Below are 13,967 nucleotides of genomic sequence, written 5' to 3'. Positions count from 1 at the left end.
AGTATTACTTAGAGCATGATGTTTGGCCTTTTGAGCAGTGCCTCTTCAACTGGTGGCTCAGGTTGCCACTGTTACAATTCCAAATACTTGGCTGAACAGAATGCCTGTTCATACAAGAGCTGCATTGTTGTACAGCCTCATTCCTTCCTATGGGTGTGGAGCAGGATTAAAGTACACTTTATAGGGGTTCTAATTGCAGATGCCTAATTGACTTGATGAATAGCGAGCACTTTAAAAAAAACACAAACCTCTGTTTCTGGACTGATCTGCATGACAGAACAAATGTCTCACAGGTGTTGAGTGCTTATAAGATAAAAGAGTAGTCTTTCCATATTTCCCAAGAATTTTCTTTTGAAGTCCATACAGATTTTTGTATCTCATTGTTGCCTTCCTTCTTGAAATGGTTTGTGGCATGAATCCATTTTATCTCTGGTTTCACCTTCCTTTTTTACAGAGGGTTGGCCAAAACAAAAAGCCAAGGAAATCTTGTCAACAAGTAAATTTTCTTGTAATCATTCTCTGGAAGGGAAAAAGAGTGAAAAGAAAAATTGGTAACTCCAAATACTGCCCAATAAGGTCATGTGTTGGTGGTAGTTCTTCAAGATTAAATGAGTTAATGTTAGTTATAAAGCCCCTTATTGGAAGGTTTTATGAATTTCTTACTATTACCTAAGAAAAAAGAAAAAAATATGTTTTAATTCATGAAATTTTACTTCCTCATAGGGAACAAACAAAAATGTGAAAAATGTATAAATTGTCACTAGATGCTATCCTCTTGAAAGAGTGTTATAGCCAGGAGTATAACATTAATCTTGTTTCCAAGAACATTATTTTTCCACAAGATTAAATTTCATAGTTTAAAATACTTGTTGGTATTCTGAAGTGCCAGAGAAATGCAACCCACTGTATCAGTATTTGTGTGAAAAGTGCTTTCCCCACTATACCAGGGAGAAAAATGGGTTAAAGGTTTTGGGGGGGGGGGAACCTAAGGGCTAGAAAGAAGAGTTTGAATGCAAAGAGAAAGTTGGGATCAGCTAGGTGTGGTTGTTCACACCTGTAATCCCAGTTTGGAAGGAAGAGGTGGGGACCAGGACTGAGACTGATGGATTGTTTGAGTTGGGAGTCCTGAGCTGCTATAAAGCTAGTGATCAGATGTTCACACTTAAGTCTGTCACCAAGACTATTTTCTCTGGAGTAGGAGACCACTATATTGTCTAAGGAGATTTGAACCAGCCAGGCTCAAAAACAGAACAAGTCAGAAGTTCCATGTTCTGTGACTGTGACCACTATGCAGACAGCGGATAAGACCTTGGCTTGGCCATAGTGAACATAGTGATTTCTATCTAAATGCTTATTAAGGATCTTCGATTGGTCTTCTGAGAACTCACTTTTCTTTTTTTTTTTTCCTTCTTTTTTTTAAATAATTAAATGCCATTATATTGTCTTGCTTATTACTCTTCACTTCCTTATGAGGTGATCTCTCCAAAGTAGTAAATTGGAAACGGGAATCTTTTTATTCTGCTCAGATTGGATGAAAGCAAGATCTAGTCTAGGAAGGAAGAAAGAAAAGAGTATTCAAGTTGTTGACTTTACTGTTTTAGCAGTTAGGAGATTGGCGGTAGGAAACCTTAAATCTTAAAACCTTGAATACAATCTTTAAAAGACTGAGCAGCTGATATGTTTTGTCAAGACAATAAAGTTAATTGTATTGATGATGCTATTGTGAATTCCCATTCATCCCATTAAAAGCTTTTCCAAAATGATAATTTAAATAGAATTGAAAAGGGGGCAGCTAGGTGGCTCAGTGAATTGAAAACCAGATCTAGAGATGTTGAATCTGGCCTCAGACATTTCCTAGCTGTGTGGCCCTGGGCAGGTCTCTTAACCTCCATTGCCTACCCCTTATCTCTCATCTGCCTTAGAATCAATATACAGTATTGATTCTTAGATGGAAGGTAAGAGTTATTTTCTTTTCTTTTTAATTTTATTTTATTTGAACCTAGGACCTCCCATCTCTAGGCCTGGCTCTCAATCCATTGAGCAATCTAGATGCCCCATGAGGATTATTTTTAAAGAAAGAAAGAAAAGGTAGAAGGTATATCTGAGAGATCATTTGATCTGACACCCCCCCCCCCCCATTCACATCTAAATCATGACCTTTTTTTTTAACTTCATCCACAATATGTGCCTTGTTGCCCAGCCTATTTGTCAAGATTTTTAATAAGGGCAAATGCACTATTCTCTGAGGCAGTCTGTTTCATTTTTCAATAGTTGTTGCTTTTAGAAAGTGTTTCCTGGGGGCAGCTGGTTAGCTCAGTCGATTGAGAACTAGGCTTAGAGACTGGAAGTCCTAGGTTCAAATCTGGCCTCAGACACTTCCCAGCTGTGTGACCCTGGGCAAGTCATTTGACACTCCCCCCCCCCCCCCCATTGCCTACCCTTACCACTCTTCTGCCTTGGAGCCAATACACAGTATTTGACTCCAAGACAAAAGGTAAGGGTTATTAAAAAAAAGAGAGAGAGACAGAGAGACAGAGTGTGAGAGTGTGTTAGTTTCCTTACATAATAGAGGAAAACTGCTTCCTTATAGTTTCCATCCATTGATGCTGATTCTGTCCCCTGAGGCCAAACAGAGCAAAACATCTTCTACATGATTATAATTCAGGAATAAACTAGACATCATAGATATCATTGTACTATTAGAGTATATGGTTTAAATTTTTTTTAATAGAATGGCAGTTCCTCTCCCCGTCTACCTAATTACTTCTTAAAAGCTAAGACCTAGTCCATTTATCTACCTTATTACTTTCCCTATCAGCAGCTTAGACCTAGAATAATTGGACTCCTAAGATCTCTGCTCTGTTTCATTTACCAAACTATATGTCCATTTCAGTTCTCATTAATAAAACTATAAATACATCAAAAGCTTATTCAGATATGTAAGTTAGGTTAAAGAACTTGGTTAAATAACTTATGTTTGGGGGAGGGGAAGCAAAATAGGGTTTGTAGGTCCTGAAATTGATGCCATCAGAAATTATGTCAGAATACAAGGAGTATTCATTCATATGACATATATTTGTATGTTTGTATATACATATGGAAAACTTAAACTTATTAAGCCTAAAATTTAAGAAAGTAAATTTTTTGACCATATGGTTATCATTTCATTTACTGAAGGCAATAATTTATTCACTCAGTGGACTTTAGTGACTTCAGCATTATAGTCACTGGGGGAAATGTATTTCCTTCTTATTAGGACTAACATTATTCAGATACCAGACTGAAGTTGTGAAATATATCAGTAAATTACAGTTGTTGTTTTTTCCACTTTTCAGCCTTACAGATCAAAGTAACCAAGCTGAAAAAGGAACGGATTTTGTAAGTAACTGGAATGTAACATGAAAATGGTATTTTATTTTTCTTAAAGTCACCTATAATTTTTGAGCTGGAAAAAGTATTAGAAGCTAAGTTCCCTCATTAAACATATAAGGACTCTTAGGCACAGGATATTGCCTGTCCATGGCCATATGACTAATTAGTAGCAGAGGTGGCATTAAAAGTCCATCTTCTGACTTGCAGGCAATGTTCTTTCCACTGTTGCCAGGTTAACATGGGCCTTTAACTGTGGGGAGGGGAAGGAAATACTGATTTGTAAAAATTTGTTCAAATGAAATTTAGTATTTATAATTTTAAAAAATAATTTTTTTGGAAGGCACATTCTTTTCTCCCATTTTTAAATTTTCTTACTAATCATTTTAGATGATAATTTTCCAATCCTTTAAATTATAAGTAGCTACTGTATAAATGGAGGCAGGTAGGAACTTAATGGATAGAGTCAAGGAGATCTGAGTTCAAATGAAGCCTCAGACATTTAATAGGCATGTGACCCTGAGCAAGACATTTATCCTCTTTTTCCTTAATTTACTGGAGAAGGAAATGGCAAACCACTCTAGTATCTTCTGCAAGAAAATCCCATGGACAGTATGATTCACAGATGGGGTCACAAAGAGTCAGACACTACTGAACAGTTGAATAACAACTACATAAGTGCTTTACAACATCCAAATTTTATACTTGTTTCAATTGAATGCCTTTGTTATCTAATATCTTAATATGCATTATAATTATGTTATAGGTTGGTATAGGCACAGTGCCAGTACTCTATAACCTAATGGTCCTATGGGTGTTCGTTGTTCACTATATTTTGTATCTAGTGCTCTTTACTTTTCCACAGACAACTAAGAATGTGATAAAAATCTAGAATAGTTGGATGCCTACCTGGTAACATTTAGTTTTGCCCTTTTTTTCCTCTATTCTAATCTGAAAATAAATGCAAAGAGAAAGTAATTTGATATAGCTTCCTTCTCACAGGTTATGCTAATTTTCTTTTATTTTTTTAGCCCCTAAGTTCTTTTTGTAACATGCTAAAATTGACATTAGGGGAGTCAAAGCTGAAACTATATATTGTATTGGGCTAATTGACCCAAATTTACAATTGGAGATTTTAGATCAGTTTTAATAAAGTATAATTAAAAGCAACTTCTGTAGTTGCTATAGAATTCTTTAAATACAACAGTGTATAATAATAAAAATTATTTACCAAAATGTTCTATTATAAGAGAGACTTTCTATTTCTCAGGGTCTGTCACTTAAAGAGAAGCTTCCAGTAGGTTTTGTCTGAGGAGAAGGCTCAAGAGGGGTACATGAGCCACATTTTTGCAACCCTGAATTTTGGAACAGCTTAGTGAATACACATAGTTCTTTACATAGTGGCTCCCACTTATATAATACTGAATTCTCAACATTTTCACAGTTTAGAGACAGCCAGAGATTTCCTGTATTTTTTTTTGACAGTTATTATTTTCCTAGTGGCATGGAACCTCGGTGAACTTAAGTCTATGGCTAGTTATTTTGTCTATGTTGCTGTTTTTCATATGTTTTGATTTGTATCAGAGTTTGTTTGGAGTTAAAAGATACTGGAGTGGTTTGTCATTTCCTTCTCCAGCTCATTTAACAGATGAAGAAACTGAGGCAAACAGGGTTAAAATGACTTGCCCAATCAGGAAGTATCTGAGGCCAAATTTGAATTCAGGAAGATGACTCCTCCTAACTTTAGGCCCAACACTCTATTGTGCCACCTAGCTATTTTTATACTTAGGGTTATTTGCATAATTATAGGATTTGAATTTTTTATTATAAAGTCAGGCAAAGGATAAAATCATAGCTTTCATTCTTGATTGTATCAGTAAAATTTCTTACTACTTATTTATTCCCTGGTTTTATAAAATTTGTAATGATTTTGGCCATTGAAAATCCTAAGGTTAAGATGTATGTTTTGTTTTCAGAAAGAGGCATTTTTGTCAGTGGTAAAGATTTTTTTCTGAAGTGTCTTTAGAGAAGAATTTTTAGTTTTTAGAATGACAAAATTTATTGTTATTTAGTTTGTACTCTGGATAGTGCAAAAATGTCAGCTTTTTAATCATCTCTAAAAGATTAGTATTATCAGTGGCATACGGTTGGGGACTTAATACATACCAGGGTAAATAGCTAAATTATTGTTTGCTGAAATCATTCTACAAGTCTCTCATTGTATATAGAATAGCTTTATATAGGAGTTCTTGTTCCTTCTGACCCTTTTGAATACCTAAGGTTTAATATTTCAGAGTTGATAACTGGGTGTACAATAAGTCCCTTATGCTGAAGCTTCATTCAACATTGAAGGCAATGATCTTGTAAATGCTGGGTCATAGACCATTCATTAGGAATACTACTTCAGAGCCAAAATGTCAGTCATTTTGGCTAGCAGTATTTGAATTTGCAAGATGATTTTAAATTTTAAGTTCTATTCACTACCAAAATGTTTTTCAAAGGAAGCTTAAGTTTTACAGCAAATACTTAAAGTAATCCTAGCAATAACCTTTATTTTATCTTTATTTATTTACTTTAAGAATACTTCTATAAACTTGTAATATTAGCAATAAATATTAAATTTTGATATGATCATACTCATGGAATCTTGGAGTTGGAGGGGACCTCAATGTCCATCTAGTCCAACTCTTACCAGATCAAAAATCTCCATAACATACCCTACAAGTGGTTGGTCATTCAGCCTTTGTTTGAAGACCTTAAATTAGGGACTCCCCATTACCTCTCAAGGCAACTCAGGTACACTTTTGGATAGTTCTATTAGGAAGTTTTTATTTACATCAAGCCTAAATTTGCCTTTTCACAATTTCCACTCATTGCTTCTAGTTCTGAAGAAAAGCAACAAATCTATTTTTACTTCCACATGACAGTTCTTCATGTACTTGAAGGCAGCTATCTTACTCCTTTTAGTTCTTCAGGTGAAATATTCCCAATTCCTTGACTAGTCCGTGGCATAATCTTAAATCCCTTCACTATAATGATTGTTCTCCCCCACACACTCTTCAGCTGGTCCATATGTTTTCTAAATTGTGACATCTACAGCTGAACCAGAATACTCTAGACGTAGTCCAACTAGTTCACAATAAAATCAGAGGTTACTTTTTGATTTCTGGATACCACATTTCTACAGCTTAAGAACACTTGTTCATATTGAGCTCCAGGTCCCCTAAAACTCCCATATGTTTCAGAGAAGTTCTTGTCTAGCCATATTTTCTCTATCTTGAAGTTGTGAAATCAACTTTTTAAATGTAAAAGCCCATTTAGTCTGATTGAATTTTATTTTATACAGTGTCCAGTGTTTTAATCTATCAGAGAGCTTTCTGAATCCTGTTTGTCTGTAAAGCTTTGTGTCATCTGTAGAAACAGTAACATGTGATCTCTGTCTTTATCCAGGTCATTAAATTAAAAAGTTAAATAGCATTAAGACCAAAGACAAAATCCTAGGGCATGCCACTGGAGACTACTTTTTTTATTTCCTACTTCAGAGCACTTTATAAGAATCAAATTATATACACTTGCAGATTACAGATGGTTTTTGGAAACTAAATTTTTGAATTTTATAAACAAAATGTTAATGTTTTATCTTCCCTGACAATAACAACTCCTGCCCAGATACCATTTTTCTTTATTGAATTGGGGGAAAAGATTATTCTATTTGTATGTGATACTTTATATGACTTAATTACTATGAAGTTTATGAGTACACCAGGTATGAAAACAAACTGTTTATATAGTACCTTTGTGGCTATGTACAGATAGTCGTGCACTTCAAGTACCTCCTCCATCCTTCCCAGGCATTAAATATTTGGAAAAAGTAAGTGAACTCTTTTGAGTAATGAGAGAACTACTAAAATTCTGTTCTCCACTGAACGTGCTAAGACTATTGCCAGGCCAGAGGCTAGATTTCTCCTGATTTTAGTCCTTTTTGTTACTTTTCTCTTTACTGTCATATACCATTGTGATAAGAACATAGCCTTTTCTATGTTTCCAGGGTCTTCTTGCCCCTTGAAATCTCTCTTTGAGACATAGGGACAAGACAGGTTTGTTTTCATTAAATCTTCCCAGACTTTTGTTTTGATCATAAACCATTCTGATTTGTAATTGCATACATTTTAGTTTATGAAGACAGGGACTGTTCCCATTTTTTTCTTTGTACCTTTATTTGGCACAGAGTAGGTCCTGAATAAATATTCATTGATAGATTGATCTTGGGGTTTTTTTTTAAGCAAACAAATGGATATGAATAATTTGGGGGAGTAAAAATTTTTGAGACTATGAATATAACCTTTTGGGGAGTACCTTGCATAATTCTTTTCTACAAAGTAAGTATTTAATAAGTTATAGTCCATTCTAATTAATGAAAGATATTATCCTATTTGTTATGTTAAGGGAAAGGGAAACTACTATAAAAAATCTTACTGCGTTAGTTTCTTTATGACTTAATATATTTTATTATGTCTTCTGAATCACTATATTTAACGGCCCACTTTACATTTGCAAATTCCCTTTGCAAGAGATTTTTCAAGATAATCCCATCTTTTGGTGGTAGATGAGTTTAAAGTTTTAAACCAAGGACTCCAAATAAAAATTTTGTTAAATTCTTTTTTTTTTCTCTCATGCAATTCATGAGGAATGAATTTTGATGTTTTCATTATTTCTATAATAGATGACATTTCTTTGTGGTGAGTCTGGTTCATAAGGATTTACTTAACTGTCTTCTACAAGTTTTCTTTTATTCACATTACTTTTTCTTGACCTACTAAATTTATACATAGCTAAATTAATGAGGCAACTGATATATTCTGGTTTGTCAAATCAGTCTTGATACTTTAAAGTCACATATATATAATTTTGCACATCAAATTTATCATTTGTTTATACATTTTATATATGACTAGTACATTTGTTATGTAACAGAATTAAAAAAATACTCCATTAACTCAGCAAAATAGCCACTTAACCCAAAGAAATTATACTGAGTTATCAGTTTCATGACATTTCTGGGAATAAATACATTGTGGTAAGCTTACAGATAAAACAACCTTAGAACAAAATTCTTTCAATACAGTTAACGAACTTTGGATAGGTTCCAGTATCAGTCCCTTTTATTACATTTTATTCCAAACATTGTCAGAACAAAGTTCCAGTGTATTTTCAATTGTTTGAACTATTTGAGAGACTCATTTGTTACTTCTTTTGGAAATTTCCTTATGATTGCTTTTTGGACAGTTTAAGGTTCGTCATGCCTTTAAAGGTAATTTACACAGAGACAATTGTTTTTACGACTGAATTGAGGAATTTATGATGCCAGTGATATACTTTTATCTTTGGTAACATAGTTTAATTTTAGGACAACTATTTGCTGATCCTTTGTTCTCAGTTATAATAGAATATTTGATAGAAAATCAAACAGCAACATAATGTGTACTTCATTATATTCCTGATTCTTTTTTTAATCCTTACCTTAGATCTTAAAATCAGTATTTTGTATTGGTTCTAAGGCAGAAAAATGGTAAGGGTTAGGCAATTGGATTTTTTTTTTTTTAAATTTTAAAGCCCTTACCTTCCATCTTGGAGTATTGACTCCAAGGCAGAAGAGTGGTAAGGGTAGGGCAATGGGGGGGTGGGGGAGGGTCACATGGCTGAGAAGTGTCTGAGATCAGATTTGAACCTAGGACCTCCCGTCCTAGGCCTGGCTCTCAATACACTGAGCTACCCAGCTGCCCCCTAGGCAATTGGATATAAGTGACTTGCCCAGGGCCACACAGCTGCAAGTATCTTGAGGCCAATTTTGAACCCAGGACCTCCTCTCTCTGGACCTTCCCCCCTTCTCCCTACACCAAGCCACTAGTTGCCCTCTGTATTCTAAAAATACCTTTATGATATATACTTTTCACTCAAAATATATAATTCTTATAACAAATATATGGACTTTTTACTTGATTTTTGTTTAATGGATACTTTTGTGTATGTGTGCATGTAATGGCATTTTTAAGGCCATTTAGATTTAATGCTATACTTAAGGAGATAGTGGTATTTAGTGCCACCTAAGCTAAATGATAGTCTTATATATGAATTTAGGGGCAGCTGGGCTAGCTCAGTGGATTGAGAGCCAGGCCTAGAGACGGGAGGTCCTAGGTTCAAGTGCGGCCTCGGACACTTCCAGCTGTGTGACCTTGGGCAAGTCACTTGACCCCTATCGCCCACCCTTACCACTCCTGGGCTAAGGACGGTCCCTAGCCTGGATGAAAAAGGAGGAGGGTTGGGCGTGGGGCTAGCAACCCCACCCTGTAAAAACTACATCTGCTAAAGAAACTGCAACCTAAAAGTAGGGGCAGCTGGGCTAGCTCAGTGGATTGAGAGCCAGGCCTAGAGACGAAAGGTCCTAGGTTCAAATCCGGCCTCAGACACTTCCCAGCTGGGTGACCCTGAGCGACCCATTGCCTATTGGTTGTGGCCCTATGCTCCTAGAATGGAGTCCCAGGATAAAAAAAAAAATATGAATTTAAGTATGTACTAAAATCCTGATTAAGTTGTTTGATTTTTGTGGGATTTACCTAAAATTACAAATTGTAGTCTAAATTTGTCTATTCCTCATGAGCTAAGTTTTTATGAATCTGTATAAATGTACACTTTTGAAAATGTGATTATTGGGGGCAGCTAGGTGGTTTAGTAGATTAGAGCCAGGCCCAGAGATGGGATTTCCTGGGTTCAAAGCTGGCCTCAGACCTGTCTTAGTTGTATGACTCTGGACAAGTCACTTAACTCCTTTTATCTTTCCCTTACTCTTCTTCTGCCTTGGAACCAATACACACAGCATTGATTCTAAAAGGGAAGAGAAGGGTTTTTTAAATAGAAAGGGGGAAAAATGTGGTTATTGTGCTGAATTGGAAGTAACCTTTTAAAAGAATCAATTATTATGACTTTTTTTGTATTTTAGAAGGTATGTTGTGATTGCTTACAGTTGAAACTTTATATAGCAGTGATAAGTAATGGGAAGTTATCATTCTTGAATGTGTTTCAGTGTCTAAAAGTCATTCATATTATTTACCTTCCTTGCCCTTAATATTTTTCAAGCAACTATCCTTTTGGGGGAAACTATAAGAAGGCATTGGAATTTAAGATAATTCTTAGAATTCTTATCCAGTACAATTTAAAAAGCCCCCAGAGGGGCAGCTAGGTGGCTCAGTGCATAGAGTTTCAGGCCTGGTGTCAGGAGGACCTGGGTTCAAATATGGCCTCAGACACTTTGTAGCTGTGTGACATTGGGCAAGTCACTTAGCGCCAATTTCCTACCCTTTACCTCTCTTCTGCCTTGGAACCAACAAGAATTTTTTTTTTGTTGTTGTTTTTTAAAACCTTTACAGTTTGGTTTTTAAGCTCTGTCTGGTGATGATTAGTTATTTCAAATGTTTTCAAGTAGCAAAATTCTAATGAGAGGGGGATTAAAACAGTTCCTTGTCCCGAAGTTATAATATTTTACCTTTAAAGGCTATTTGTTTCACAAAAATACTTTTTTTTCCCCTTAAGAGATGCACAAAGATTGGAAGAGTTTTTTACTAAAAATCAACAACTGAGAGAACAACAGAAAGCTCTTCATGATACCATTAAGGTTTTGGAAGATCGGTAAGTCTACAAATGTTTATAAAGCATATTGTGAAATAGAAATAATGTTTTTCATGTAAATTCATTGTTTATTTTTTAATCATCTTTAGAATTAAACACTAATTTTCCTACTATCATCAACACTCCTCTGCTTACTCTTTCCCTCTATAAATTGTGAAAAAGAATTATCATTTCAGTTCCATGCCATAGTACCAAAGACTGAGAGGTTGTGCTCTGATTCTTCTTTTTCTCTACTGGTGGAAATAATCTTTTAATTCTCTGTTTCCATATGTTTTTATGTCTTTCATAGCACTTACCTACTTCAGTTTTGGAAACATAAGATAGTAAACAGCATCCTTTTTTCCCCTTCATTTTTACCCTACTTTTGGAATACCAAATTTAAAAAAAAAATTGTTTTCAGTTCCAAATACTGTCTTCTTCCCTTCTCCCCCCACTAAGAAGGCAAGAAAAAAACCCATTAGAAATATTTAGGTAAACATGGAAAAGAAATTTATGCCATTAGCCAAGTTTCTCCTCTCCACCCCCCAAAAGTAAGGCAAGAAATATAAGAAAATATGCTTTAATTTGTACTCTTGAGCTCCTCAGTTCTCTTTCTGGAGTCCTTTGGAATTCTTTTTGGTAATTGTGTTGATCAGTTACTCAGTCCTTCAGATTTGATTATCTTGATTTATTCTAAATTGTTCTCTTGGTTCTGCTCACTTTGCATTACTTCTGTAAGAAGGAAATTTAGCTATTTTATATATATATTTAAAACGTGGCCGCCAGGAATCAACAATTCAGGTTGATTCCGTAATTAAATCAGACCTAAGTCAGCATCGGGTTAAGGCACTTTATTTACAATCAGGAAGGTAAAACTATAGGAATAAAGAGAAAGGGAAAGGCTAGTCCAGGCCTCCGGAGGCCTGCAACCAGATAGGCTAGTGCCTGCTTAAGGCAGAGTTTGGAAGCGGCCTAGGTAGGCCAAGGAAGTCAGCCTAACTTACCCACGTGATCATTCAGAGTAGAAGCTGCCTGAGGTCTCAGCTGAGATCCTTCAGCACTAAGTTCAAAGCGGGAACTGCCTCCACAGGAAGTAACCAACATAAAAGAGATAGTGTCTCTCGTCACTTCCCGTGGGTCCACCTCTAATTCAAACGGACAAATGGCAGTCTCTACATTGATTTGGACTACCCAAAGGGCCGTCCCTAGTTCTTGATTTGTTACTTATTGTCACGTGTGGCTAACTCATCTCCCCTCCCCACTAAGGAAGGTGAGGGTGACGTCATTTCTATGCCTAGGTTAAGTACGAGTTTAACTATTTACACACTTCATAAAAGTCTTCCCATGTCTTTTTAAGAAGCCATCCCTTTATCATTTCCTAGAGCACAATAGTACTCCATTACATTAATATACCTTTTTTTTAAAACCTTACCTTCCATTTTAGAATTAATACTGCGTATTGGTTCCAAGGCAAAAGAGTAGTAAGAGCTAGGCAATGGGGGTTAAGTGACTTGCCCAGGGTCACACAGTTAGAAAATATCTTGAGACTAGATTTAAACCTAGGACCTCCCATCTCAAGGCCTGACTCTTAATCCACTGAGCCACCCAGCTGTCCTCAATATACCATTTTATTTCCTGTGAATTTCTCTATCTTTTGTTTGATCATAATCTTCCTTATCCATTAATCTGACAGATTATTTCTTCTCTGCATCACTAATTTGCCTCTGACATCATGTTTTATGTCTCAGTCATACTCATTTTGAACTTTTCTTGATATATATTTTGAGATGTTGGTCTTTTCCTAGTTTTTGCCAAACTACTTTCTAATTTTCCCAATAATTTTTGTCAGACGGTAAAATCTTTCTCCAGTACCTGGGATCTTTGTGTTTATCAAACACTAAGTAACTATACTTATTTGCTTCTGTATATTATGTACCTTATTAACTTAAGTAGTATTATCATTTTTTATTAGATTGGTCTATCCATGAACAATTATCATTTCTCCAATTATTTATATCTGTCTTTATTTGTGTGAAAAATTTTATAATTGTGTTCTTAACGTTCCTGTGTATGTCTTGGCAGGTAAATCTCCAAGTATTTTATACTCTCTGTAGTTATTTTAAATGCATTTTCTCATTTTAGCTCTTCCTGCTGGGTTTTGTTGATAATATATGGAAATGTTGATTTCATGTGTGTGTTTTTGGGTTTATTTTCCATCCCACAGCTTTGCTCAAGTTTTTAATTATTTTGACTAATTTTTTTATTTGACTCTTCAGGGTTCTTTATGGTTTCTAAACCATCATATAGTGTAAAAAATGGTCATTTTGTTTCTTCTTTACATACCTTCAGTATTTTTCTTCAGTCTAATTGTTATGGCCAGCATTTCTAGTACAATATTGAATAAGAAAGGCTTGTAGTTCATTCCCATTACAGATAATACTTGCTCTTGGTTGCAGATTGGTAATACTTATTTTTTTAAGGAATGCTCCATTTATTCCCATATTTTCTAGTGTTTTTAGCAAGAAGGGGTATCATATTTTGCTAGAAACTTTTTCTGCATTTCTTTTTTTTTTTTTAACATTTATTAATAATCATTTTTAACATGGTTACATGTTTCATGCTCCTACTTTCCCCTTCACCCCCCGCACTCCCCCCACCCATGGCCGATGCACATTTCCACTGGTTTTGTCATGTGTCCTTGATCAAGACCAATTTCCAAATTGTTGGTGGTTGCATTGGTGTGGTAGTTTCGAGTCCACACCCTCAATCATGTCCGCCCCGACCCATGCGTTCAAGCAGTTGCTTTTCTTATATGTTTCCTCTCCTGCAGTCCTTCCTCTGAATGTGGGTAACATTCTTTACCATAAATCCCTCAGAATTGTCCTGGGTCACTGCATTGCTGCTGGTACAGAAGCCCATTACATTCGATTTTACCA

At 35.4% G+C, this 13,967-nt stretch overlaps 1 protein-coding gene across 2 annotated transcripts in view; it reads left to right on the top strand.

The window, feature by feature from the left end:
• Window positions 1–13,967, top strand: part of RBBP8 (RB binding protein 8, endonuclease) — a 100,622-nt gene that overhangs the window by 12,712 nt on the left and 73,943 nt on the right. For both annotated transcript variants that reach the window (XM_044666602.1, XM_044666610.1), the window contains exons 3-4: window positions 3,336–3,378; window positions 10,957–11,052. In XM_044666602.1, the coding sequence (XP_044522537.1) occupies window positions 3,336–3,378; window positions 10,957–11,052 (139 nt within the window). The remainder of the gene's footprint in view (window positions 1–3,335; window positions 3,379–10,956; window positions 11,053–13,967) is intronic.

Source organism: Gracilinanus agilis, chromosome 1 (assembly GCF_016433145.1).
Source record: "Gracilinanus agilis isolate LMUSP501 chromosome 1, AgileGrace, whole genome shotgun sequence".
Lineage (NCBI taxonomy): Eukaryota > Metazoa > Chordata > Mammalia > Didelphimorphia > Didelphidae > Gracilinanus > Gracilinanus agilis.
The sequence above is the reverse complement of the archived record's forward strand: the minus strand, read 5'-3'. Positions and strand labels throughout refer to the sequence as shown.